Genomic DNA, 25,311 nt, shown 5'->3' on the forward strand with positions numbered 1-25,311 from the left:
TGCCTTTGTCAGTGCAGGATATCTGATTTTCAACCCACTATAATCCTTCAAAATATACAGTAGCATTTGTAAAATAATTAGATAATTTCTCATAACCAGCAACGTTGTATTGACTACACCATCCTTTAAAAAAACAACACCTATGCACTTTTCTGGTTCAGTGTGCCTCTGAGGAAAAAGGCAGGGCTGGTAGTGCAGCGGTAGCAGAGAGCCTGTGGAACCAGCGCATACAGGATATTAACCAGCAGAAATACTGGTTGTTTGTCTACTGGCACTCTGTATGAGTAGGGCGTTCGTGTGTGAAGAGAAGCCCCAATGTGGGAGAACTGAGCCTGGTGGGAAATACAGAAAAAAAGTCTGGGGTTAATATCCAGGTTTTGCCATAAATTTATTGTGCTTTCATGTATTGAAAAGAGGGCGGTTATTGAAAATTTGCTTCCTTGTAAGCAATGTTCTCTCTAATTTTCCACGGGTCTGAGCGTACACACAAAGTTGGTGAGCAACGCTTGAAACAACAGTGAGCAACCATAATCCCAAGTGTGGCAAGATAATTAATTATCAAACATGTCCAAAACTTGACATCAAGTTACATTTTGCTGAGTTTCTGGCAATGCAAAATTATTTTTCTCTTTTGAATGAATTGACTCATGTACTATTGCAAAAGGTTGTGCGGCCTACAAACGTCGTTTGTTCTTACAATTCTTTCACAAGATATCCATTTCTTTTTATTTCCTGATATATTTTGTCGCATAGTTTAAACATTTTTGGGGGCTTATTTAGTCGGTTGTAAGATCCAGAACTGTACTTAATCACATTTTTTAGTGGAAGTACAATGTTGGCAACAAGATTCACTTGATATAATTGGAAATTATTTGAATGCAACGCAAACTTTTTCTTCCTTTGTCTGTGTTTTTTTCTACTTTTTTAAAATTTCCTTTAAAAAAAAATCTCATTGTGTTTATTTTTTCCAGAGCTGTTACTTTTTTCTTTTTGTTCTCTATTTACTTTTTTCCTACATTTCTTTCTTTTTTTTCATTTTTTTTTCTAAACTTTTCCTTCTTTTTTTCTCTTCCTTTTGTTTCTTTTTTTCTCAGCTTTTCACTATTTTTTCATTTTGGTATTTTTTTCTTTTTTGTTCTATTCCCCCCTTCCTTTAAGTCATTTTGTGCATACTTTTACATTAGATTTGGTCATGTTGAGATTAAAGAAGCAAAAACAACCTGAAGAGCCGTTTAGGACCCGAAAGAGCCGGTTCCTTTTAGTGAGCCGAGCCGAAGAAGCCGGTTCTGCGACCAACTCTACTGACTTTACTCAACTTCATTCTGCTTCGACTCGACTTCAAAATACCGCATTTAAGACGCAACGTCAGGGGAACCCGTGTATTTTTACCTTCATGCACTGTAACTTTGACTTAAGTCGCTTCTTAATTAGTAATTTTGAGCCCTCATTTTTGTGCGCTGGCTAGATTTTCTTGTGCGCTGAGAATGTGCGAGCAGTGCGCAATTGCGCACGCGGGCAGCTTAGAGGGCACACTGCTTGTAAGAATGTATATCAATTTCCAACAGTGCTATCTTTGTTACTTACATTTCTCTTATACGTAAATGAAATGAAAATGAAATGATCTGCATTTATATAGCGCTTTTCAAGTCAATGACTTCCCAAAGCGCTTTACATTGTGCTTCACATTTCCCAATAGCGGCCATGATCTTCGCAGCCATGTAAGGCACTAACCTGCTTATTGGGGGTTCAGTGTCTTACCCAAGGACACTTCGGCATGTAACACGGACAAGCCGGGATTCGAACTGGGATCCCTTAATCCGAAAACGATCGCTCTACCTCCTGAGCTACTGCCGCCCCCATACGTAATAAGTGTTGAATACTATAATCAACATTATTTAAAACAAAACAAAAAAATACTTGGCCAAATGCACCATAAATCTTCACCTTCGCCACGTGTTATGGCTGTTTTGCATAGACCGCATTGATAATATTATCGATCGTTTATAATAAAAAACTTCTTTCCCTTAGACTAGAGAGTTGGACCTAAATATACGATATTACCCTTGTCAAATACATCATCGATACCACTTTGGCAAGTTTTTGTGTCACTTTCTAGAATCTCCAAAATAACAATAATATACACGTTCATCAAACCTCCGATGCCAAATTGACAAACATTCTCAATTGGCATTGCATTAAAACTTATTGTCTGACAGCAAGAAATTTACCTCACGAATGACTAAAACAACTGTTGCAATTATAGTCTACAGACTTGAATGAAATGACAACACTGCATAGTCTATACGTAAAACTTGAATGCATGATGGTTAAAATGACGCAACATTTCAAAAAATACCATGGAAATGTCAAAAAACATTGACAGTAAAAGTGCCAGATGTATCTCTGGGGGTAATTTTAGTCCGGTTGTTAGCCTGGTCTGAAGCAGGCTAGCTGTAGAGACTAAATCATAGCAATTTTAACCCCTAACCACTAGGTTCGTAGGGGCAACACTTCCTGTGGTGTGTCTTGGGGCAAGTACAACATGGTGGCGCCCATCCCTCTCCATGCCAACATATGTAAATTAGCCAAGCTGAAGTTAAAAAGCTGTCATGCAACAGACTTGAAGCTAAATTTAATTATTTTAAGTCTTGAAGCACTAAATTGTAAATATTATTTGTCTATTCATTCTGAGAATCTTTTATCTTATTTTTCTCAAGGTGGAGTGTGGGATTTGAAAACTTAAAGAGTTGCAATCAGGACTTTAAGCCAGATGGTGGCAGAGTAACACATGGTTTGCGTCCTAGTACATGCAGTTCCTAGACTTCTGGAATAAACCCTCTTTTTTTTAAAATCTTTTTGGGGTTTAAGGATGGCACATGGACTTTACTAGAAGTCGGCTTTTTCTTACTTTCTCAATGTCTTAGCTGCACTGACAAATAAGAAATAACCCTTCAGAGAAGAGCCATTAGTTGTTGCTAGGCTCAGAAATTTAACCAGAAGTTTTCACAAAAAATTCTGAAGGCCCTGTATCGTAAAATCAGTATTTGAGAAAGCTGTTTGTTCAACTCAGATTCTGAGTTGGTGTCTGAAAGCCTGCTGGCAGGCATTGGGCAACATCACCGCTTCTAACTATGATTGGCTAGGGGGAAGGTAATCCACCAAAGTGATCGTGCCAACAGACCGAGCTGCTCAAGGATATATATTGTTGTGTTGATTTAACAACAAAAGGTCAGACCACTCCTAGGTAAGCAAGTGTTTCGCGAGCAGGAAAAGGTTTTTTTAGCCTAGAGGTAAAATCTTAAGCCCGAGGCCAAGCCTGACCCGATCCAAATTTCGGGCCAGGTAATTTCTAAAATGTGAATCATTGCATTCGGGTTGGAATGCGCTTCTCTCTCCCTCACCATTATTTTGTAAACCACTGGTCATTGTTTTTCTTTGTCTCTGTTTAAACAGTATTGTTTAACTTAGATTTCGTTACAAAAGACAGGCATTAAGTGTCGCGCATCCGTGTAAGGCGGGCCCTTGAAGACCCCTAAACCTATCGCGCATTCCACATTACCGGCTCAGGAAGAGGACCTCGCTCGGCGGCACTGTTTCACCCAGAGAGCTGGGTGTGCGGCGGGGCCGGGTTTGGCCCATATCAACCCTACCCCACCCGACTCTCACAAATAAAATACGAAATTTCACTTCCAAAACCCGGTTCATGAGCCAGTTTGTTGGAGAACGACACATAACTAATTCAGATTTGGAACTAAAGGCCTAAGTGTAAAATGTACGGGCCGCCACTGAATTTTACAGTATATATTTAGGTTAGGAATTGACTATTTCTATGCCGAGAACATTTTTAATTTATTCAAGATAATATAACAGCAACTTGCAGCAGGAAACCTACTGATAATACCAGGTCAAATATGTATTTATTTCACTCTATTTAATAATTTTTTAATGTACTTATTTTTTCAGTCAGTAAATGTTTTTTTTGTAGAAAAAGTATATTTATTTACCCAATTTGATCAAGATTTGGTAGATAATTTCATTGCCCCCTCACCAGCTCAGTAGCCTAGATGGTAAGGCGCCCGCTTTGAGACTGGGAGGTTCGGGTTCGCGCCCCGGCCGAGTCATTCCTAAGACTTAAAAAGTGGTCGGCGGCGCCCTCTCTTGGCTGCGGCTGCATCGGGTCAGATGCAATCGACATTTCGTTCTGTGTACATTGTTACACAGAATGACAATACAAGGAAATTATTATTATTATTATTATTATTATGACTATGGCCTAATTTATTTTATAAGATGTTTATTTAAAAACACCCTTTGATTGGGTGGGTTGGCAGGGAGCACTCTACTTGTCTCATAGCAACCACGGTTGCCAAAGTATGAGCAGACCTATTTTTAGCTTTGTTAACAGCTGACATTTATATAAATACCACCAATACCAGAATTCCTCCTGGTCTGAAGTCAGCATCCATCTTCATCCACCCGTTGAGTGACGTGGCAGCCTGTAGCTCCAACACAACAGCTGCTTTGTTTTGTTTGTGTTAACACTGCCATCCTTTTGCTTGGACCAAGTCCTCGGTTTGGTTTGCATGCAGAAATGTTATTGTTATGCTTGTCAAGAAATTTGCCCTGCGACTGGCTGGCAACCACTTGAGGGTGTCTCCAGCCCACTGCCCGAGGATAGCTGGGAGAGGCTCCAGCACCCCAGAGACCCTACTGAGGATAATCGGTGCAGATAATGGATGGATGGATGTCAAGAAATGTTGCAAGTTATGACCATTGCCTTTTGTTCATGTAGCGGTCGAAATATTGCAGAATGGATGATGGAATCCTGAAATTAGCTGTAACTAAGTGTGTCAAATCAGTTTTAAACAGTACTCACTTGTGCTATGGCACCTGAATGTACAAGTGTTAGGTCCAGCATCCACTCACAACCTGGCACCAACAAGCTGTAAAGAGTCATGATGTAGTATGGGCCTGAGTACAGCATGCTCACCAGCATCTGACAAACAATTACAGTGGTTACTGCTTCTGAAATATAAGTAAGACAGCAGCAAAGAGGTTCATTGTGTCCCCAAAGTCACTATACTCTGGAATTGTTGAAAGAGATATCAAAGCCAGGTCTAGGATTTTGGTCAATGCTGCAGCAATTTTTGTGTCGAGAAACTTTCCATGGATCAAGCTTCTCAACTGGGGAAATAGTAGCTTTTGGGACATCCTAAATCCATTGGCCTCCAATGCACACGTACGTTAACTTTAGGGTAGGCTGAGGGGTCTTTCACATATGGCTCATAATGCTGTTCGTAGTGCTGACACAATGTGTTGGAACAATCCAGGGCAACCTATGGGTAAAACCTGAAGAGTAACAGAGCAATGACCTCCATGTTTGTGCCCTCTATTTATGTTTCTTACCAGACCTCTGAAGACACAGAATGTCATTGCTGGGATGAGGTAGATAATAAAACCTATATCCAAAGGTCTGTGGAACAAAGTCAACTTCTGAGCTTTCTGCGTGTTCTGGGAAAAGAAAGAGGCATTATTTATCAACATGCTGCTTCTCTAATGCCAGATACATATTTTTTTTAATTAACAAGTTAATTAAACACAAACTTAATATGTACATGTATTCTTTTCTGTAGCATTTCCTATTTAAGAGTAACTGTTCTCATTTTGCCTGTGGCGTCATAGCCGAGGAGGTTCAATATGTACAAAAAAACTTAAAAGCAATCCCAGGCATGGTATATATGGTTAGAATGCTGAGTTTCCGCAGATTGTAATGATAACAAAAATTATAAGATAAAAGAAGATTATTAGGTATAGCGAGCGTTAAGTCAAACAATGGCTAATATAAAAATATTTCATCAGACCCCAAGATCATTTTTGTATGTTGAAGCATTCAAGAAGAGTAGCCTTTTTCCAAAGGGTCACCCAAATGGCACTTTTGGTTCCCCTGGACCTCCTCTTAGAAAACCTGTGTAAAATGCTCTTTCTTTGTAGCATTGTTGCCAAATAGAGGTGGAGATCAGGGCTGTTCTCACTTGTACTTTTCAGTCCCACAACATGTGTATTCAAAACTTCCATAAATTAGTGCCAGTTGGCCTGGAGAGGGATGGGTGCCACCAGGCTGTACTTGCCCAAGACACACCACAGGAAATTAGGCACGGCGGCGCAGTGGTTAGCGCATGTGCGGCACAGTTCATGTCATAGGAACCTCCTGCGTGGGTTCAAATCCAGCTCCAGACTTCCTGTGCGGAGTTTGTATGTTCTCCCCGTGCTTGCGTGGGTTTCTTCCGGGCACTCCGGTTTCCTCCCACATTCCAAAAACATGCATTTCAGGTGAATTGGCCGGTCCAAATTGTCCCTAGGTGTGAATGAGCGAGTGAGTTGTCTGTGCCCGTGTGCCCTGCGATTGGCTGGCAACCAGTTCAGGGTGTCCCCTGCCCACTGCCCGATGATTGCTGGGATGGGCTCCAGCACCCCCGCGACCCTACTGAGGATAAGCGGTGCAGCTGATGAGATGAGACAAATTATGTTAGATGATGGAATATCTGCATGTAATCTAACTTACTGTCACTTCATCATTTTGCCTAGAAGGATAGCTGAAGACACGAAAACAAGCCCAAATAGACACTGAGATGTAAAGCAACTGAAGGAAGAAGAGAGGACCCATTTCAGTGCCATACTTTCCTACAAAAGAAGAAAAGTCATTGAAGACTCAGGATTAATTATAAACTAAAACGAATAGTGCAAATACGTTTACAGGTAGCAATAAAAAGTTCAAACTGGAACCTTTCAATGGAAGAAAATACAAAATAATGAGCCAAAAAGTTATTTTTAAACAAATGTTTAGTTAGAAAAAGTGTTCAAAGGACAGGTATTGAAATCTTTTGAACAAGATTAACAAGAATTTGACCTAACTAAAAATGATTTTTAAAAATATTTGCAACAAAGACATTACCTCCAGAAACATGATGAATGGGGGAAAATATATAAGGAGCCAACTAAAGTTGTGGAATTTTTTTATATCATACTCAAAAGGACAATCAATAAAGGGGGTTATCTCAAAATTTTATAAAGCTCTGCAAATGGATCTCAAAATGATGGGATGTAGGTTAAGGAAAAACGGGAACTAGAAGCTAATGTAGTGATAAAAGACGACAAGTGGGAGAAAACTCTGAAAGAGGGACATAAAATAACCAGCAGTCCGACATTGAGGGAGTTTGAATGGAAAGTAAAAATACCTTACTTCTATACACCGTCTTTCACTTCAAAATATTAAAAAAATACATCCAATTTATGTTGGCGTAACTGTGGGAGGGTCAGCGATTTCAAGCATACTTTCTGGAATTGCCCTGTGATATTAAATTTTTGGAGAATTACTTATACAGAAATAAAATGAATTATTGGTTGGGGGTTGCGTTTGGACCCAGTGACCTATGTATTAGCAATTGAGCCAGAAGAATTATTGACTGGTCAACATAAATATGTACTAAGGGTTATGCTTCTGGCAGCAAAGAAAATGATCACACTTTCCTCGTTGAAACCACAACCTCCGGACATGAAACAATGAAGAGACGAATTAAAGCAAATGTACATTATGGAAACAATCAATGCAAGACTTCAACTGAAACTCGTTCAATTTTAGAAAAGATGGAAGCCTATTACACAATTTTTACTTGATGTCTAAACACCTCACCTTTTAAGTTTTTTTTTTTCTCTATACTACAGGCGGTTTTTAGTGCTTACATCACTGAAATGTCCCCCTGAAAATCCATATCAAGCAACACAAACTAAATATCAGTACGAAATAGTAAGTGTATCATGGTGAGGTATTTATTATTTGATTATAGATGATCCATATTAAAATGAACAAAAAAATACATGTCACAACACTTACCAACTGCGCTGCCAAGAAGGTAGATAATGGAGTGCATAACAAAAGACCCAACCCAATAGAGTCCAATAGCTCTAAAGTTGTCCCTAAAAACCAAACAATTTACAAATACAATTGCATCAGCACTTAATAAGCACAATATACTGCAGCACTCACCCCCAAGTAATGGCAGCAATCATGAGAAGATACATAAGATAATGGACACAGCCATCCCAATAAGACATCATGTGCCCATGAGCCGTGTTAATGTGTGGATCAGCCTAAAAATCAGGGAGTGGTTTATATCTGATAATTAAATACTATAGAAACAATATGCTTGCCTCTTTGAGGTAAAACGTCACAAATCCATCAATGATGTTGTCTTGCTCCAATCCAATGATCAAGTTAACCACACTGAAGAAGGCATGAACTGCGTACACTGAATAGATACATAGGCAATAATTTGAGCTAGGACCACATGGATACGTTTCAGTCATCAAAGACACAAAACATGTAATGGGTCATTTCAGAGTAGGAGGAAAATGTCATTACTGTATTGATTTCATTTTAGGAGCAAGGTAGCAAGTTGCATGCTTGCACACCAAAAGCTGATGTTAGATTTATTTGAGAACATGGTAATCACATTAGCTGCTATACTAAATGGTCAAGATTCATTGCTAACTATCCATCCATCCATCCATTATCTGCACCGCTTATCGTCAGTAGGGTCATGGGGGTGCTGGAGCCCTTCCCAGTTATTTTCGGGCAGTGGGCAGGGGACACTCTGAACTGGTTGCCAGACAGGAACAGACAACTCACTCACTCATTCCCACCTAAAGACAATTTGGACCAATTAACCTGACAAACATGTTTTTGGAATGTGGGAGGAAACCAAAGTGCCCAGAGAAAGCCCACGCAAGCACAGGGAGAACATGCAAACACCACACAGGAAGATTCAATCTTGCTAACCACTCCGCGCTGTGCTGCCATTGCAAACTTATGAAATATTAAAAGCTTTATAATTATTGTTTTTCTCTGAAAAACAGATTTGTCTTTATTACACTTTGTAATAAATCAGGGTTCGTAAACCTTTTTCACTGTCAAATTCAAGCACTTTTTAAGGACTTTCAAGGCCAATTGTCCAATTGCTTCAATTCCCTTGATATCAGAAATCCGGTGTGAATCAAGTATTTTGCAAAGCTACGAATGTAATTGCGATTTACATATGCGATTATTAGTCTTGCATGTTCATTTATCAATACATATGATTTTTTTCATTGAGTATATTGTGCAGAATTTTTGGGGGAGACAAATCCGATATAGGTGTTTGGTAAAAATGACAGTAATCTGTAGCTTACATTTTCAGTTGCAGGAATTTCTTCCCATTACAATTTACCACTGGGAAACACTACCTTAATTTTTTTTTTAATGGAACATAATAATTGTCCATAATTAATTGAAATCCTTGCTCTGTGTTACATTTCACTGTCAGTGGGGTGGTGATGACGCTTCATAGGACAATGCCGTACAAACTAATGTCAGGTGCAGTTAATCATGAGGGAAGAATAACTGCAATGGCAAAACGAAGCCGTCAGAGAGGAATGTCTGCGTAATTTTTAAGCAGACTTGTTTAGAGACATGGACAATTGTTGCCAAGCATTTACACCACTTCATCCAAAAAGTAAAGCACTTTTCATCCTTGAAAACACAAAATTAGAACGTAAGTAATTTCAATGATTTCAAGCACCCGTACAAACCCTGAATAAATGCATAACTGTTAAACTAAGTCAATTGCTCCTTCTAGTAATGGTTGCAATTCCCCTTATCAAGTGATAATAAACCTTACAAACACCACGCGGTACCTATTTACTCACAGCAAGACCGAGTACATAGAATAAAACAAAAATAATTTGTGCCAACAAGTTTATTTCATTTACATAATAAACCAAACTAGCTATTATTTTAGCATGTGTCTTGGTTTGCATGTTCTCCCCGTGCTTGCGTGGGTTTCCTCCGGGCACTCCGGTTTCCTCCCACATTCCAAAAGCATGCATGTCAGGTTAATGAAATTGTCCTTAGGTGTGAATGAGCGAGCATATTGTCTGTCCCCGTGTGCCCTGCAACTGGCTGGAAACCAGTTCAGGGTGACCCCTGCCCACTGCCCGAAGATGGGATGGGCTCCAGCACCCCCATGACCCTACTGAGGATAAGCGGTGCAGATAATGGATGGATGGATAGTTATTGGCCATGCAAAACATACAGTAAAGGTAGAGTTTTCCAGCAGTAAATTATGATGGGAAGAATTTCCTGCAACTGAAAATGTAAGCTACATATCACGTTCATTTTTACCCAATGGGGAGAGATATGTCTCAAAAACAAGTATAATTACAATTTACTCAAGATCAAAAAATTATATTTCTTGATAAATGCATACTCAAGACTAAAAATTGCAAATGTAAATCACAGCTATTTTTGTGACTCTGAAAAATACATGATTCACACTGGATTTTTTTTTTCTTTTACTGATACTGGTGAATTCAGAAAATTGGCTTTTGATGTCCTTTAAAGTGCTTGAATACTGCCATGAAAAACGTGTATAAACCATGTATATTGCGCAGTATGAGTATTTTTCAGATTTTTCGTATAAAATTCCATGCATTTCCCTAATCCCAAAATGCCGTAACTGGACAAGCATGTGTATTTACCATAGAAAAGAGAATCTAAAGGAAATTTCCCTTTGAGAATAAAACGGGCAGAAATGACCAAAAAGATGAAGGTTGCACATCCAGCAAAGAAGAAGGCTTCGGCGCTATAAAGACAACAATTGAAGTAGGTTAAAAACAGTGACTAATGTTTAAGGTCATACCCACCTGTTGTTGTAGATGAGTGAATTAAACAAGTAACAAATGGGAATGGACATCAAGGAAAGTACGAACACGCCGGTCCCTGCAGAGGCACTCATTGCTGACCATGAGACAGCCTTTTAGTTGTCCTAGAATAACAATCATGAAAAATAAATTTCCCCCCTGACTAAACTTCTCTTTGCAGTAATATTGATTCGAACATTCTGCATAAATGGCAAAGGTTCTCAGTTGCTTCCTCATGCACGCTTGTGTTCTAATGGTTGAGCAGACGTATAGAGGGTGGATCTATACCACTCTCGCAAACGCTAGCTCACCACACACAAACACGCACTTTTGTTAAGTTATTATTAGTCATACAGTCTAGTCAAGGGGTGTGCACTTATTTTGAGTTGGGTTAGAACAGGGGTCTCCAACCTTTTTCAAACTGAGAGCTAATTTTTGCTACTTAAAAGCGCAAATGGCGCCTAGTTGGATTTGCATTTCCGAAATAACTTATCTTGAACTACTTACTATGTTGTTACTATGTTATTACCAGGTTATTTATTGGAAGTAGAAAGGATGGAGAAAGAGAGTAGCGAAAAAGAAAAAGTGAGAGACAGAGAAAGAGAGAAAGGGAGAAAGAAAGATTATTTTTTTTTTAACAATACATTAGGGTCCTGTTTTAAGCACAAATTTGAGCAGTAAATGCAGTAAAAAAGCAGTAATGTAATCGTAGAATACAAATTCTTTTTTGTCAATGTTAACAAGATAATAAGAATACTGTACCTTCAATTGCACAATACTTTGAAATAAAGTCAGCAGTACAAATAAAGTGTAAACACAATTGGATCAAATTTGAAAGCTATGATGTAAACAATTATTTTGATTCAATCCATTTTCTAGCTCAGTATCGATTACATGTAAATTGATTTTTGGATAGATCCGCCGCTACCTTTGTGTTTATATCAATAAAGTTGTCAGTGTTAATGTCGCTTTGTGCGCCTACGTCATTCCCAGAGCGACGAAACAGAAACTAGCTAGTGCACTTCAAATTCGGCAGCAGATGCACAACACTAAATTGCAATGGCTAATAACACGTAACCAAATCAAATAAACGGGGTTCTTCCTTCCGCACGACCATGGCGACTGGAGGCGGTGGGAGCTCGGCGTCAAACCATGACGCCCAAGAGTCCTGCTCGGCTCAGAGCGGAGCTCCTGTGGGGTTATCCAACGTGACGCCCGCCGCGCTCGGCCCGTCCGGCTCCCCGCCGGTACCGGCCGTTCACCGGGAACATGGCGTGTACAACTGGCAGGCGACCAAGAGCTCTTTGAAAGAGCGCTTCGCCTACCTTTTCAACAATGAACTGCTTAGCGACGTTAGGTTTGTCGTGGGCAAGGGAAGACAGGTGCAAAGGATCCCGGCCCACAAATTCGTTTTGGCGGCTGGCAGCGCCGTGTTCGATGCCATGTTCAACGGGGGGATGGCGACCACCTCGGCCGAGATGGAGCTGCCCGACACCGAACCAGCAGCTTTCCTCTCGTTGCTCAGGTATGTAGAAGAGACACACGGTTTAAGGGTCTGTTTTGGTGGGCGTTACCTGATGCTCTATAGAGCCTTTTCCGTGTTTACAAACAAGTGTGACGTAGATTGGCTGCGCGCGCATTATTGAGGCAGAACGGCGGAATACATGTGAGTTAAAACCAGCCGATTTACAGAAAACGATTGGGGATCTTAGATAGCAACATGTCAATTAAGCACAAGGTTTGCAAGCAGCAAGATACCGACTTTAGTTTAGTGATCAAAGAAAATAAAATAAAATCAATTCTTCTGATCAGAATGTACTTGACGCTTCGTGCTGCTTTTAAATTTTGGGAACGTTAAATTTCACAGGCCACACCCAAAATTAATTGCCACCACCTGTGTTAAATCAAATAAAAATCACATAATTTGAATCTGGTCGACAGAGTTAAGTTTGCGATCAAATCTGAAGAACACAATTGACACGCCAGGATCTAAAGAAACTCCAGACAAAATAAAAAAAAAGTGATTAAAATCTATCTATCTGTAACAGCCTTAATCAAGGGTGTAGGGCTCTAGCGAACCACTGTCAGAGCCGTTACCCACAAATTGGTGGAAACAGTTCCAAACCTTCCCAGAAATGGTCGACCAAATAAGATTGTTCCAAGAGTGTGACAACAGCTAATCCAGGAGGTTACAAAATAACCTAAAAACACATCCAAGGTAATGAAGGCCTTGCTGGCCTCAGTTAAGATCAGTGTTGATGACTCAACTATAAGAAAGACACAGGCCAAAAATGGCATTCAAGGGAGAGTTTCCAGGTGAAAAACACCGCGGTCACAAAATAGCACAAGTTATACTACAATTGCTCAAAAGCATCTTGGTTATCCTCGATAATTTTGGAGAAACATTCTTTGAACTGATGAGTTAAAACAAAACAAAATGGTGTCTATTCTTTCCATATGTACATTCATTACTAACAGGTCTCCAAGAAACCAAGTACTGTCATCTAGTGTTCAAACAGACTTTCACCAGGCAATACTTAATTACAGTTTATTGGTGGTAAAGTGGCAATAAAATGTGTTTTTGCACATCCAACCTAGTTATTATATCAAATGTTTGCCCTGTGACTAGCTGAGAATGAGGTCAGGGATCTTGTCCGCATGTTGACTGCAGTCAGTTGAGGTGTGTCAAAGGCCAACTGGTTTGAATAATGAACAAATAAACACAATTCCATTATTTTTGACCCAAACTTATTGGCAGTTTCAATCACGTCGTTTACAACGTGGAGATCGTGGAAGTCACATGTTGTAATGTTCACAAGTTCTTGGCTCGTCTTGTCACGTTGGGTCCAACCGCGAATGGTATTAATGTGACAAGATGAAAGGAGAGTTTGGCAAGTGGTGTCATAGTTCTCATTTGTGTTTAGTGCTTTCTATTTCCTTCCTTTGAAACCAAATGGCCTACATCACTGCACTGTCAAAACACCTGTGTTCACAGTCCAGTCGGTCCTTGATTTGTCCTCCAAAGATATGCGGGGGCCCATTAGATATAAATAGGTAGCAAATACTCTTATGCCTGGGTTTGTAAATGTGTCAAATTTACGAATTTGTCATTGAGTTCAAATTCAAGACCATTATTATTATTAAGAAGTATATCCGGGCAACATGTCAAACTAATTCAATTCATTTGTGAATTTAAAAATCAAGAATTTGAAAATGAGCTGAATCGTAAAATCTTATATAGAAGCCAGTGTCTGAAATAACGTCGGCCCGGACACCCGGGGCGTGCATCTTTTACGTCGGGCGTACAACTCACACAACATCTCTGCCCGGATAGCCGACAACTTTTTCAATAAAAAAATCTTTCGTTTTTATTTTTTATTTATTTTCAAATCAAACGTTTACTTTATTCCGATTTCAAAATCTTCGTCCGGTTTGGAAATTTTTGAATTTCGGTTCGTTAGTCAATTCGCATAGTCTTCAGCCAATCAGAAGCCTGCATCGAATAACTTCGTGCTTCCGGACTTTCCCGAGCGTTATAAGGTCGTGCGTTTGCATGTCATTTTTCAAAGTAGACGCACAGAGAACACAAGAAAAATTGATAAGTGTTTAGGAATCAAGCCAAAACATCAGCCCCAGAAGAAAGATTCGAAAGAAGCTAACAAAATTTATGACGCTACAAAACGTAAACTTACATTAAAAACATCGTGGAAAGAGGAGTTCACGTGGCTTGTAGCAGACAACGCAACACAAACATTGCATGAATGAAGATGAGTAAAGGTACATACTGATGGCAGATGGAAAACAGCTATGTCATATTCATGCAATAATTGTTGTAAGTAGATTTATGATAAACTTAATTCTCAAGTGTCGTTCTGTTATATATTCTGATGATCAATCCTTAATACTTTGCAACAAAGGTTTTTTTTGCTATTAGTCGTCTTATTGCATTTCAAGGTGTGAAAAATGGGGCAGGCAACTGTATGGCTGGGCAGGCAATTCAGAGTTGTCTGCCCTGGTGTCCGGTAACTTTTTGTCATGAGTTTCAGGCAATAATAGAGATTTGAGTTAAATTTGATTTTCGCAACGCTTGCATTGATTTTTAAACCAGAACTGCTACTAACGAGTTAATTCTCGCAATTAGGCAAGAAAGTCACAAGTTATATGTAGACATTTAGCATGACCTATTTTTTGTAAGTTTAAAGGGAAAAAAAATAAGAATCTTTTTTTTATGTAAAGTTTACTCTCAGAGCATTGTTTAACCAATAAAACGTTCTTAAAATGTTGTTTTTGAGTGGTGGTAATTGTATACGGTCCTGTTTTCTGTTAGGCCAATCAAAATGCAGAACATGATGCAAAATGAAAATCAACGACCTAGCGAAACTGCGATACAGCAAAGCATAACTTTAATGGTTTAAAAATTATAATATATAAAACTGACTTATTACATTGAGAATATTTTTATTCAGCTAGCCTAAAAAATGCAAAATTTTCACTTTATTATTATTTGGTTGTTGTTGATGTCCTTTTTATTGTATAATTAGTAGATTATCGTGTTGTAAAGATGACCGGTACCATCCATCCATTGTTTGCGCCGCTTATCCTGAGTAGGGTTGCAGGGGTGCTGGAGCCCATCCTAGCTATCCACGGGCAGTGAGCAGGGAACACCCTGAACTGGTTGCCAGCCAGTCACAGGGCACACAGGGACAGACAACTCACTCGCTAATTCACACCTCGCTCGTTGCCAAGTAATCTGCCATGCATGTTTTTTTTGGGAATGTGGGAGGAAACCGGAGTGCCCGGTGGTAACCCACGCCGACAACGGGAGAACATGCAAACTACGTACAGGAAGGCTGGTTGCTGGATCTGAACCAATGACATCAGAACTATGCTGCAGACGTGCTAACCACTCAGCTGCCGTGCGGCCATGATAGATACAACTATCCCAATTTTATTTTATTTATTTTTTTCAGGATGGCAGTGACACTTGACATTTTGCTCCAGATATTAATCATATTTGTGCTTTTCAATCAAAGCAAACTCCATTTGTTTTTTTTTTTGGACAGGTTCCTGTATTCGGATGACGTTCACATCAGTCCAGAGACTGTGATGTCCACTCTCAACACAGCCAAGAAATACGCTGTCCCTGCTCTGGCCACTCATTGTGTGGAGTTCCTCAGCAAGCACCTGAAAGCGAACAACGCATTCATGTTCCTCACACAGGTTCACGTCTTCACTTTCCCAGTGTACTCAGCACACGGACCTTATACAGAAGCTTAAACTTCTTCCAATCAATAACAAAACAATTGTCATGTATTGCTGAAAAAAGAGTATTCTTTATCTGCAATTAGATAACAGAATTTTGCATTTCAAGCATGCTTGAATTTTTGGTGTAATTAGCTCAAACGAGAGATGCTGGAAGGGGGATTATGAGGCCCCTTTTCAAGGTTTCTTTTTTTTCTCTCGCTGAGGTATTGAGTTTTTCCTTGCCCGCATGTTGGTTCAAGATCAGGCGATGGTGTAATTGTAATCCTGTTCAGTCCTTTGAGATATTTTTGTGATTAAGGGCTATACAAATAAATGTGACCTGACTAGATGCTAAAAATCCTTGAAAATTTATCTTTGAGTATAGGGCTGCAACTAATGATTATTCTAATAGTCGACTAGCCACGATTATAGAAATGATCGAAAAATCTGATCATCATTAATTTCCCCCAAAAAAACTCTCAAATTTTGCATGAAGTTGAATTAGTTATGTGGCATATTATAATAACACAAAAAACGGGTACAATGAAAAGTATTTTGTTTAACATACTCCGGATCCGTACAAACATTAAATACAAACCTAAAACGAATGAGGCACTATGCTCGGTCAGTCGAGACATTCTATCTATCTACCATGGTCATATCCCTCGAGAGGGGTGACCGACAGCAAGACAACACGTACAAAAACAAAGAAAATTTTTAAAAAGTAGCAAAAAACACACAAAAAAATGTTTGGACCATGGCCAACCCAAATGCCCAAACACACAAACAAGTTTGACACCTCGGCACTCAAGTTGGTCATGCTTTTGTCCCTCCAAATGAAACGGGACACAAGAAAGCGGCCATGTCACTCGGGTGACACAACACACTCTTCTGTTCAAGAGCAGGGCCCAACAGCTTTCACTGGTTTACCCCTGCCGTATCATACGGGTGCCATGCCCATCCCTTAGAACACGTCTAAACATCCCACTATCCTTTTACAACACCTCCACTCATTCCTATCACCAACAAGAGCTCTAGCTTACACTGGATTTAGACCTCTTTCCTGCAGTGCACTCATAACACCATCCATCCACCTCAATCACGTTCTTCCTCTTTGTCTCCTTCCATTTACTTCTGCTCTGGAGATCCTCTTCAACATCCATCCTCTCCATGTGTCCAAACCCACCAAGTCCTCTCTTATCCACACGCTTGCTCATTTCTCCTACTACTCCAGTTCTGTCTCCCACAATTTCATTTCTCAATCTATCCAATCTTGTCACTCCTAACATACTCCTCAAACACTTCATTTCAAAAACATTTAATTTCCGTCTCAAATCTGTGTTCTGGCTCCAAGTCTCTGCACCATACAGCACAGTCGGCACAATCACACTCTCGTACAGTCCCCTCTTAACATCCATACTCATACTCTTATTGCTCATCACTCTCCTCAGAGCAACCAAAACCTTGCCTCCTTGATTCACTCCGTGCAATACCTCGCATTCCATTCCACCAACTGCAGCCACATCACAACCCAAGTACCTAAAGCTTTTAACGTCTTCCAGCACCTGTCCATGCAACCTTATTTCTAACAAAAATTAAATACAAACCTAAAACCAATGAGGTACATTGCTCGGTCAGTAGAGAAATAATCCATAAATTAACTTAATTTTTTTTAGGCACAGCAAACAAACAATAAATTAAAACAAACATTTTCATCCCTGTAAACCAAGGAAAGCCACAATACAGGCAGCACAACCGTAAATAAACTCGTACGTCCACTTTGTGAAGTGCATTCAGTGGTCAGCCGCAAACTGTAACACAAGTACTTAACGATTCTCGACAGTGTGAAATCGAAAAGGTGACAACTGACATTTTTCTTCGGACTGCATGCATTTAATTTCAATTAGGTTTGTCAGGCACAGTCTGGCACAATGCTTCAGCTCACTTCTATAGCCAAATTAATGCGTATAAAATGTCCAACGTTACTTAAGCTTACCGAGAAGGATCAGACGTTTTGTTCAACTGTCTGAGGTGCTCTTGAAATGTTCGCGTGTCACTGATATACCGCTATTATACACAAGTCTGCACCATTTTGGGGGGAAAAAAAACTAATATTGCTGTTTTTGGACCAGTATTGCAATTTCTATGTTATTTTCGATTTTAAAAGAAAAGTACTTTCTGTGTTAGTTTTGTTTTTTGTCCAGTCCATTTTTTTTTTGTATATCCCTTAATCACAGAGTCTTAAAGGTATTCAACCCTTGAATGCATGGCCTAATAGTAGATACACGCTTTCTAGTGGGGTCAAAAATTAGTGGGAAATTAAAAGAACAAAATTACAACTCTTATCTTTAATTTTTAAAGATTTTGAAGAATAAGGGGTGATTTTTGACCCCACTTGCGCACCCAATGGTTTATATTAGTGACATGCTTTTAAACTTAAGTAAACAGCGCCCTCTCCTGGGGAGCTTTGTTAGGGTTGCTCTCTGCTCACAATGCCAACACTTGTTGGTGAGTGCCTGTGTGGCGTGCTGCTTGGAAACTTCGCATTGCCTTTACTGGCTAATGAGGTTCAAACTTGCTTCTGATTGGCCGGCGCTCTTAAAACTCGAACTGTGACAATTCTGGTTGGCCAAACGTTCCATCACTCAAATTAAAAGGGGGACCTTTTAATGTCTTGAGAAAACTTCAGTGTATACCGCTCAATACAGATATACTATTGCGCATGCGCGACTCTACGCATAGTTGCTCGTGTAGAGATACCTCACAAAACGTGCCTGGGGACAATAGTCGATAATAAATTTCATTTTTAATATCGATTTTGTCGAAAATTATTCTCATTTAACTATTTGAGTAATTAAAATTGAACATTTAAATTAAATAACTAGTAACAAATACAGCATAATACTTTTTTTTCATCTTGAAAAGGTCAATCTTAATTTATGTTTTTTGTTGTTACAGGCTAGGTTGTTTGACGACCATCAGATTGCCAGCCTCTGTCTAGACACCATTGACAAAAGTACTGCAGAGGCAGTAAATGCAGAGGGATTCACCGATATCGACCTTGGTAAGCAGGGCCCGTTGCAAAGAATTTGTTTTTCTAAACTCTTGTACCACTGAGCTGAACTCTGTTATTTTATGTCCTTTAGACACTCTTTGTTTAGTTCTCGAAAGAGATACGTTGAACATCAGGGAGAATCGTCTCTTTGGGGCTGTGGTACACTGGGCGGAAGCTGAGTGTAACAGACAACAGCTTTCCACAACCTTGGAGAACAAACAGAAAGTACTTGGAAAAGCCCTGCCGCTCATCCGTTTTCCGCTCATGAGTGTGGAGAAATTTCCAACGGGTAAGCTACATTGGATTGAGGACTGTTTCTAGACTCCTGTGCATACAAAATTATGGTGGGCCGATCCCACATATGCAGAATTAAATGTACATCTCTTGATGTATGGCGGTTTTGCTACCTGCAGATTTTTAGCGTGCATTTGTTCTGCAGCAGATAACACAGCAAATGCTATCACAGGGATAGAGGAGCTGTGTGTTTTGGGTGGGCGTAACTTTCTGGTTGAATGACTGTGAAAGGCTGGCAATTCTGTCATTTATTTATGCATTTTGTCATTTACCCTATCATTATTTTTGCATTCTTGTAATGTACAGTATTTTGCTGTGTATTTTGTCATAACATAATAATATTCAAATATAGAGGTGGGCCAGTTGCATCAGGTTTTTACCTGTTGGTTGATCAGTGATGAATGAATCTGAGGCAGCCTGCTATCTGAGGGAATAAAGGCATAGCAGTGGATCGTGTACTCTTCGATAAACCAATAGGTGAAAAGCTCAGCCAGGTTAAACTGCCCCTTCATTTGAATATGTTTTTGTGGTGACGAGATATACGAAAAAATGAATACCAAAACAAATAAATGGCCAAATGCATAAATGAATAATTATATTGCATTTTTGTCATGTATTAAGGTATTACGTAAATTTATTTGTGTTCATTTGATTATTTTGTTAGGCTTCCTTATCCATACTTTAAAAGTTTACGTTCAGTTTTCCCTTCAAATTATGTTTATCCCATGTGTTCTTTTGAAATGTTTAGTAATGTTGTTGTATGACCTAATGTAGTGTGTAAAGTTGTATAAACTGTAAAATAACTCAAAAGACATGTATTTTTTTTCTTTAAATATATAATGTATGGAACTCCACTTTTATTATTCAAGCCATGTTTGCAAGGCAATTTATTTAGATTCTATATTTTGTCAAGCTTCTCGTGGTCAAATCAGTCCACACCTCAAATGCACACAAGAGTTTGACAATATGTTGAGTCAGGAGATGGGAAATATCTCTTAAAGATTAACCGATACAGGTTTTTCAGGGCCGATACCAATTATTAGTATTGAGAGAAGGCCGATAATCGATATTAGGAGCCACTTTTAATCTACTGTAATATTACATATTTGGAACAAGAAATATTTAATAATGCAAAAAAACATTCAATTCAAATAAAACTTTGATAACTTTCTGAAACCCTTTACAGTAAATAGATAAGAATTTCCACACAACTAACATGACCAATCTTTCACTTAAACCAGAAATTAACAGTGCAAGAAATAAAATTAGGGTTAGCCACAAGTTGTATAAAGGTACATAAAAACCTAAATCGCTCCCTGAATTTCTTTTTTTACAGTAAGCTCATTATAATTTCAACACAAATAAAATGGCTAATCTTTAACTTGAATTAAAAAAAACATATTTCAAAAAGGAATCAAAACTTCAATAGAGCTCGCAAATTAGAGTGCAGATTGGCGAGCTAACGTGATGGTAAGAGCTAATCACTCAGCCTTCCACTTTTAGCGTGCATTTTATGCCCTCTCTCAAACACAAACATACAAACTTGATTGACAAACTAATGTTAAGAGCTCATAAATCACTCTTCACCTGAATGTGCTTACCTAAAATAAAATAAATACCGTACACTTATTACGCTATTTCCCAATCAAACATGCTTTTCTAACACGGATTTTTGAAAATGTCAATATTTTCTGCGTACTTGATTCACAGGCATGTCAGGACTCAGGAGTTAGCAGAGATGCAACTATTTACTCCGCTCTAATGCTATTCTCTTGCTCATTGTAACGTTAATGATAGTCGTGAGATGTAATCATTGGAAAGTTTTCTGTTTACCTTCTACACGTCTCCGCAGTTACACACTGTGGAATAGGGACAGCTTCTGTTTTAGTGGCTCAGCCCCCGGTCGCAATTCCAATCAGAATGCGCAGGGCGGGTAGCGTCCGAGACAGTGACACGCGAACATTTCGAGAGCACCTCAGGCAGTTGAACAAAGTTTTAATATAACCGGCCCGTCGACGAAATAAAAATGCAAATATCTGTTAAAATTTTCAAATAAAAGTGCAACAAAATATCAGCCACCCCTCCCCCGGTACGGTTGAACTCTAATATATATATTTTGTCACACTTTACAGCAAATCCAAAACCCCGCCCCAGCAACATTGACAGGCCTCGCTGCTGCCTGCGCGGCGAAGAATGTAGCATCAATAGATTCCAGCATGTCGAGAGTCGATGGGGCTACAGCGGTACTAGTGACCGAATTAGGTGAGATGACAACATGGGTTGTGAAAAAGACGGAAGGCGAAAATGTTTAATTACCAGAAAACATTAGTTCTCAATGTGTCTTTACTTAGATTCAACGTCAGTAGACGAATATCTATAGTGGGTTTTGGTCTGTATGGTTCCATCCATGGACACACAGACTATCAGGTCAACATCCAGGTAGGCAACTGCTGCGTTATGAATGTGTCATGTCTTTTAACACAAATGCCGGCAACCTTTTCTGTACCACGCACCGGTTAATTGTTTGATAATATATTCACCCAAGTGCAGTATAAAACATGTTTGTTCTTTTTCTAAAATAATAATAACGATAATTATACCGAGTCTGCCAAAACCCCCCTACCTTCCTCCTCTCAAGTCCTCAAAAAATAAAATGTGAAAACACAGGTTTGCTTAGGGCCCGGTACCTCAAATCAAGTTAATTGGTCGGGTTTGGGCTTTTTTACCCGTAGGTTGGGTCAGGCTGGATTTTTTTTTTAGGCCCAATCTTACCTTTATAGCCCGTTTAAGAAAAAGCAAAGAATGGATTTAACCAAACATCTCAATTTTTAGCCAATCTGGAGGGGATGGTCAACTGCAAAACGTCACGTTGATCCGCGTGCCAAATAATTAAGAATACAAACTCGCCAAATGAACCAAAAGCTTGTTAGTGTTATATGATTTCTGTCATGTTCTTGAATTAGGGATTTATGCATCTCTCAACTGCATTGCCAAACGTTTTTCCAAACTGTTTAAATTCTAGCATACCTTAGATGACCATTACCGAAGCTGAATGGTTTTAAACGCCAAAGTTTTGTTTGATTCATCCCTCACCGTACTTTCTGCGGGCCGGAATCCTTGTTTCTAACGTCATAGTTGCCCCTGCCAACAGGCAACTGCTCCTTCCCGTTTAAACCATTTGATTTATTTGAATTTAAACGTATTACCTCAAAATGATGGACCTTTTTTCCCCCTTCCTCTGCGTCCTGGTGGTTGCCAACCACTGATTTATAAGACACGTGATGTAGCTGCAGCGTCGTCACTGACAATGTTTCACAGACTGACGTCTTTCAGGGTTTGCGGGCGTTAGAATTTTCAGTATGAAATGAATGCATTGCGTAGCGCCCTAAATAACCTGCAAAGGAACGCTTCACCTTTGATAAGCATAACTATTCCAATCATAAAAATGCCCAGCTAAAATAAATGTCCATCTCAAGTATGTTCTCACTTAGGTAATTTTAAGTTATTCGCCATAAACTGCCTCTGTTCATAAACTGCCTCTGTTTTTAGACATTCTAAATATTTCACCCATGTTTTTGACCGCAATGTACAAGAAGTTGAATGTTACAAAAGCAACTTTGAGTTTTTGTTTGACTTTTGTTTACCAAGAACACCAAAAACGGAAATGTTTTTTTTTTATTCTACTTTTTTTAAATCATTAACTCAAGTAGTGTTCTATAACTGTTGGTTTCATCTTTTTTTATATTTTTAATGGGACAGCGTCTTAATATTTAGTACTTCCTTGTGGAACTTTCATTCAGTAATAAAAACATTGTTTTGAATAACGGTACTTGGTAAAATTACCCGAATTATCATACCAATGTTAATTTTGATCAAAAATCATTGGTCCAGAAATGTGTATTTATTTACATTATGCAAACCTTAACTAAGGTTTTTGCCATCTTTGTATGGCAACTTGCTTCTATGCTGTGCTATGTGGCAGTGATTTTTATTTGCATTAGAGGACGCAGTGCCTTCCAGTGGTCAAACATTACACTCTGGGGTTTTAAAGCGACATTATCGCCTCCAAGGGTGCACTACACAATATAGCGAAACCCAGTGGTCGAATATTACATAGTGTCAAAATTGAATAGAATAAAATTATTGTTTTTGATATTTTATAAAACTACAGTTTTTAGGAGTAAGTTTTTCATATAACCAGCAAGGTGCTGATGCAGAATAATGGAGGGCAGAAATAGGCCATTGGGGTGTAGTTTAAGAGTTTTTTCACCCAACTCCTGTAACACAGAAGTCTGTTAGGCTTGCTTTGATTATTGTTAATAGATCCATAAACTGATACAATAATATATTCTTTAAATATACAGGTCATGATGTTGACAAAACCTAGGTGAAAAGGATTCACTGGTAATGCTCCCAAATCCTTTTGTCAAATTTCAACGGTAATGTAACCCTAGTCAAAGTTGCTATATTAGAACAATTTAAAATATTGACTGAGGATGGGGCAGAACTTTGAGAGCAATCGTTTTATTTATTTCAAAATTGTATTTTATTTGTTGAAAATCTCCTCCTATCTCTATTATTTAATGTTGCTGAATCAACTAGATAATGGAGAGTGATAAACACCTCACCGTGGGGCAGAATGACACAGGCTTCAGTTGTGACGGCTCATCAAACACCTTCAGAGTCATGTTCACGGAGCCTGTGGAAATCCTTCCTAACGTGATCTATACGGCATGCGCCACTCTAAAGGTTAGACGAGTTTCACGCATTGAATTTATTGGGATTCCTCGAGTTTACTCTTTTTCTTTTTAGGGACCTGATTCCCACTACGGTACGAAAGGGTTGAAGAAAGTAACCCAGGAGACACCTGCTGGGACGAAGACAACATTTGTCTTTTTCAAATCCCCCGGAAACAATAATGGTACCTCGGTAGAGGACGGACAGATACCCGAGATAATCTATTACACTTAGATCGACAGGGGAAGCCTTGACACCACTTGAGAGTTTTGTGCTTCGATTCCAGCAAATGAACGCTGAGTGACAGTTCGCTTATAGCCAAAATTTACAGACACGAGGATTGTTGTAAAGAGCAGAGTTGATGGGGAAAAAAACCTTTTTTGCTTCAATTTCATTGGATGTAAATATGTCATTGATGAGAATAAGCAAATGGCCGCTATCGGGGCATTACAGATTGAAGCGTATGTTCCACATTCCTCGGTTTTCCTCAAGAGACACTTTAAGATAGTACTGCAAAAAACAGTGTGACTACTTGTGACAAAATGTTACTCGAAGAACATTTATGACACTGTGTGTCGGGCTGTTAAATACAAAAAATGCTAACACAATACACAGGCTTGTTTGAAAAGTATCGGGATTTGTGTGCGCTCTCAACGTTTGCAGTGTTGTAAAGCGAGCGCTTGTCCTTCGAGCTGGATGTTCAGGATTTTGTATAAATGTTCATGGCTTTTAAATATATTTGCGAAAATACACAGTAAGCACATGTATGCATATGCGCTGGTCTTTAGTCATGATATGTACATGCTAAATGTCGCGTTTCCGTCATATGTAAAGATAAAAGAAATAATGTAACTTTCTTTGTTACGTACTGGCTGTAATCCATTATATGTTTGCTTGGCACTTTTTTTCTATTAAAATATTATTAATTTTGTATTACAGACTTAATTGACAACATTCTGTCAGAACTGTTTTGCAGAAAGATCTGGCAAACAGGACAGTGGCCTCCTGCATGAACAAAAATGCTAGTAATTATGCTACCAAAGAAAGGAACTCGCCAACTATGTTCCAACTAGATGATCATCAGTCGAATTGGCCATGCAAGTAAAGTTACGCTAAAGGTACTACTGAACAGACAGAAACTATAAGCTATAAACATCCTAGCCCAAGGGTTGGAAACTTATGGCTTTTTTCATGAGTACACAATGCTCACGAGCCATATATGGCTCTATTAATGAGTACACGCGGCC

At 39.1% G+C, this 25,311-nt stretch overlaps 2 protein-coding genes across 3 annotated transcripts; one reads left to right on the forward strand and one right to left on the reverse strand.

Annotated features, from left to right (window-relative positions):
- Positions 1-12,149, reverse strand: LOC148367378 (transmembrane 6 superfamily member 1-like). Of its 2 annotated transcripts, none has more exons than XM_088334264.1 (11): positions 12,060-12,149; positions 10,738-10,859; positions 10,573-10,676; positions 8,209-8,306; positions 8,045-8,148; positions 7,892-7,974; positions 6,563-6,681; positions 5,407-5,511; positions 5,244-5,336; positions 4,877-4,996; positions 1-332 (listed from the first exon to the last, which is right to left on the reverse strand). In XM_088334264.1, exons 2-11 carry the CDS (start codon positions 10,827-10,829, stop codon positions 141-143), a joined length of 1,110 nt encoding a protein of 369 aa, XP_088190390.1. In that variant the 5' UTR covers positions 10,830-10,859; positions 12,060-12,149; the 3' UTR covers positions 1-140. The 2 variants fall into 2 exon arrangements, with proteins under 2 accessions (XP_088190390.1, XP_088190391.1); XM_088334265.1 differs by lacking the exon at positions 12,060-12,149 and adding an exon at positions 11,497-11,782.
- On the forward strand, positions 11,719-24,997 carry LOC148367379 (BTB/POZ domain-containing protein 1-like). Its single transcript, XM_088334263.1, has 8 exons — positions 11,719-12,259; positions 15,798-15,954; positions 18,937-19,042; positions 19,125-19,322; positions 21,460-21,589; positions 21,679-21,766; positions 23,930-24,076; positions 24,140-24,997. The coding sequence occupies exons 1-8, from the start codon at positions 11,850-11,852 to the stop codon at positions 24,296-24,298; spliced, it is 1,395 nt and encodes a 464-aa protein (XP_088190389.1). The 5' UTR covers positions 11,719-11,849; the 3' UTR covers positions 24,299-24,997.
- Positions 24,998-25,311: the final 314 nt, after the last annotated feature.

The sequence above is a fragment of the Urocampus carinirostris genome, chromosome 4 (genome assembly GCF_059441175.1).
Source record: "Urocampus carinirostris isolate Australia breed hairy pipefish chromosome 4, RoL_Ucar_1.0, whole genome shotgun sequence".
Lineage (NCBI taxonomy): Eukaryota > Metazoa > Chordata > Actinopteri > Syngnathiformes > Syngnathidae > Urocampus > Urocampus carinirostris.

Excerpts from the sequence above, each read along its gene's own strand:
- LOC148367379 (XM_088334263.1), top strand. The coding sequence starts at position 11,850 with ATGGCGACTGGAGGCGGTGGGAGCTCGGCGTCAAACCATGACGCCCAA. Across the intron at positions 19,043-19,124 it reads ATTCACCGATATCGACCTTG|ACACTCTTTGTTTAGTTCTC; the intron begins GTAAGCAGGGCC and ends TATGTCCTTTAG. Across the intron at positions 24,077-24,139 it reads CGGCATGCGCCACTCTAAAG|GGACCTGATTCCCACTACGG; the intron begins GTTAGACGAGTT and ends TTTTCTTTTTAG.
- LOC148367378 (XM_088334264.1), bottom strand. The coding sequence starts at position 10,829 with ATGAGTGCCTCTGCAGGGACCGGCGTGTTCGTACTTTCCTTGATGTCC. Across the intron at positions 5,512-6,562 it reads GGCAAAATGATGAAGTGACA|AACACGCAGAAAGCTCAGAA; the intron begins GTAAGTTAGATT and ends TTCTTTTCCCAG. Across the intron at positions 333-4,876 it reads ATTCAGGTGCCATAGCACAA|GCTCAGTTCTCCCACATTGG; the intron begins GTGAGTACTGTT and ends ATTTCCCACCAG.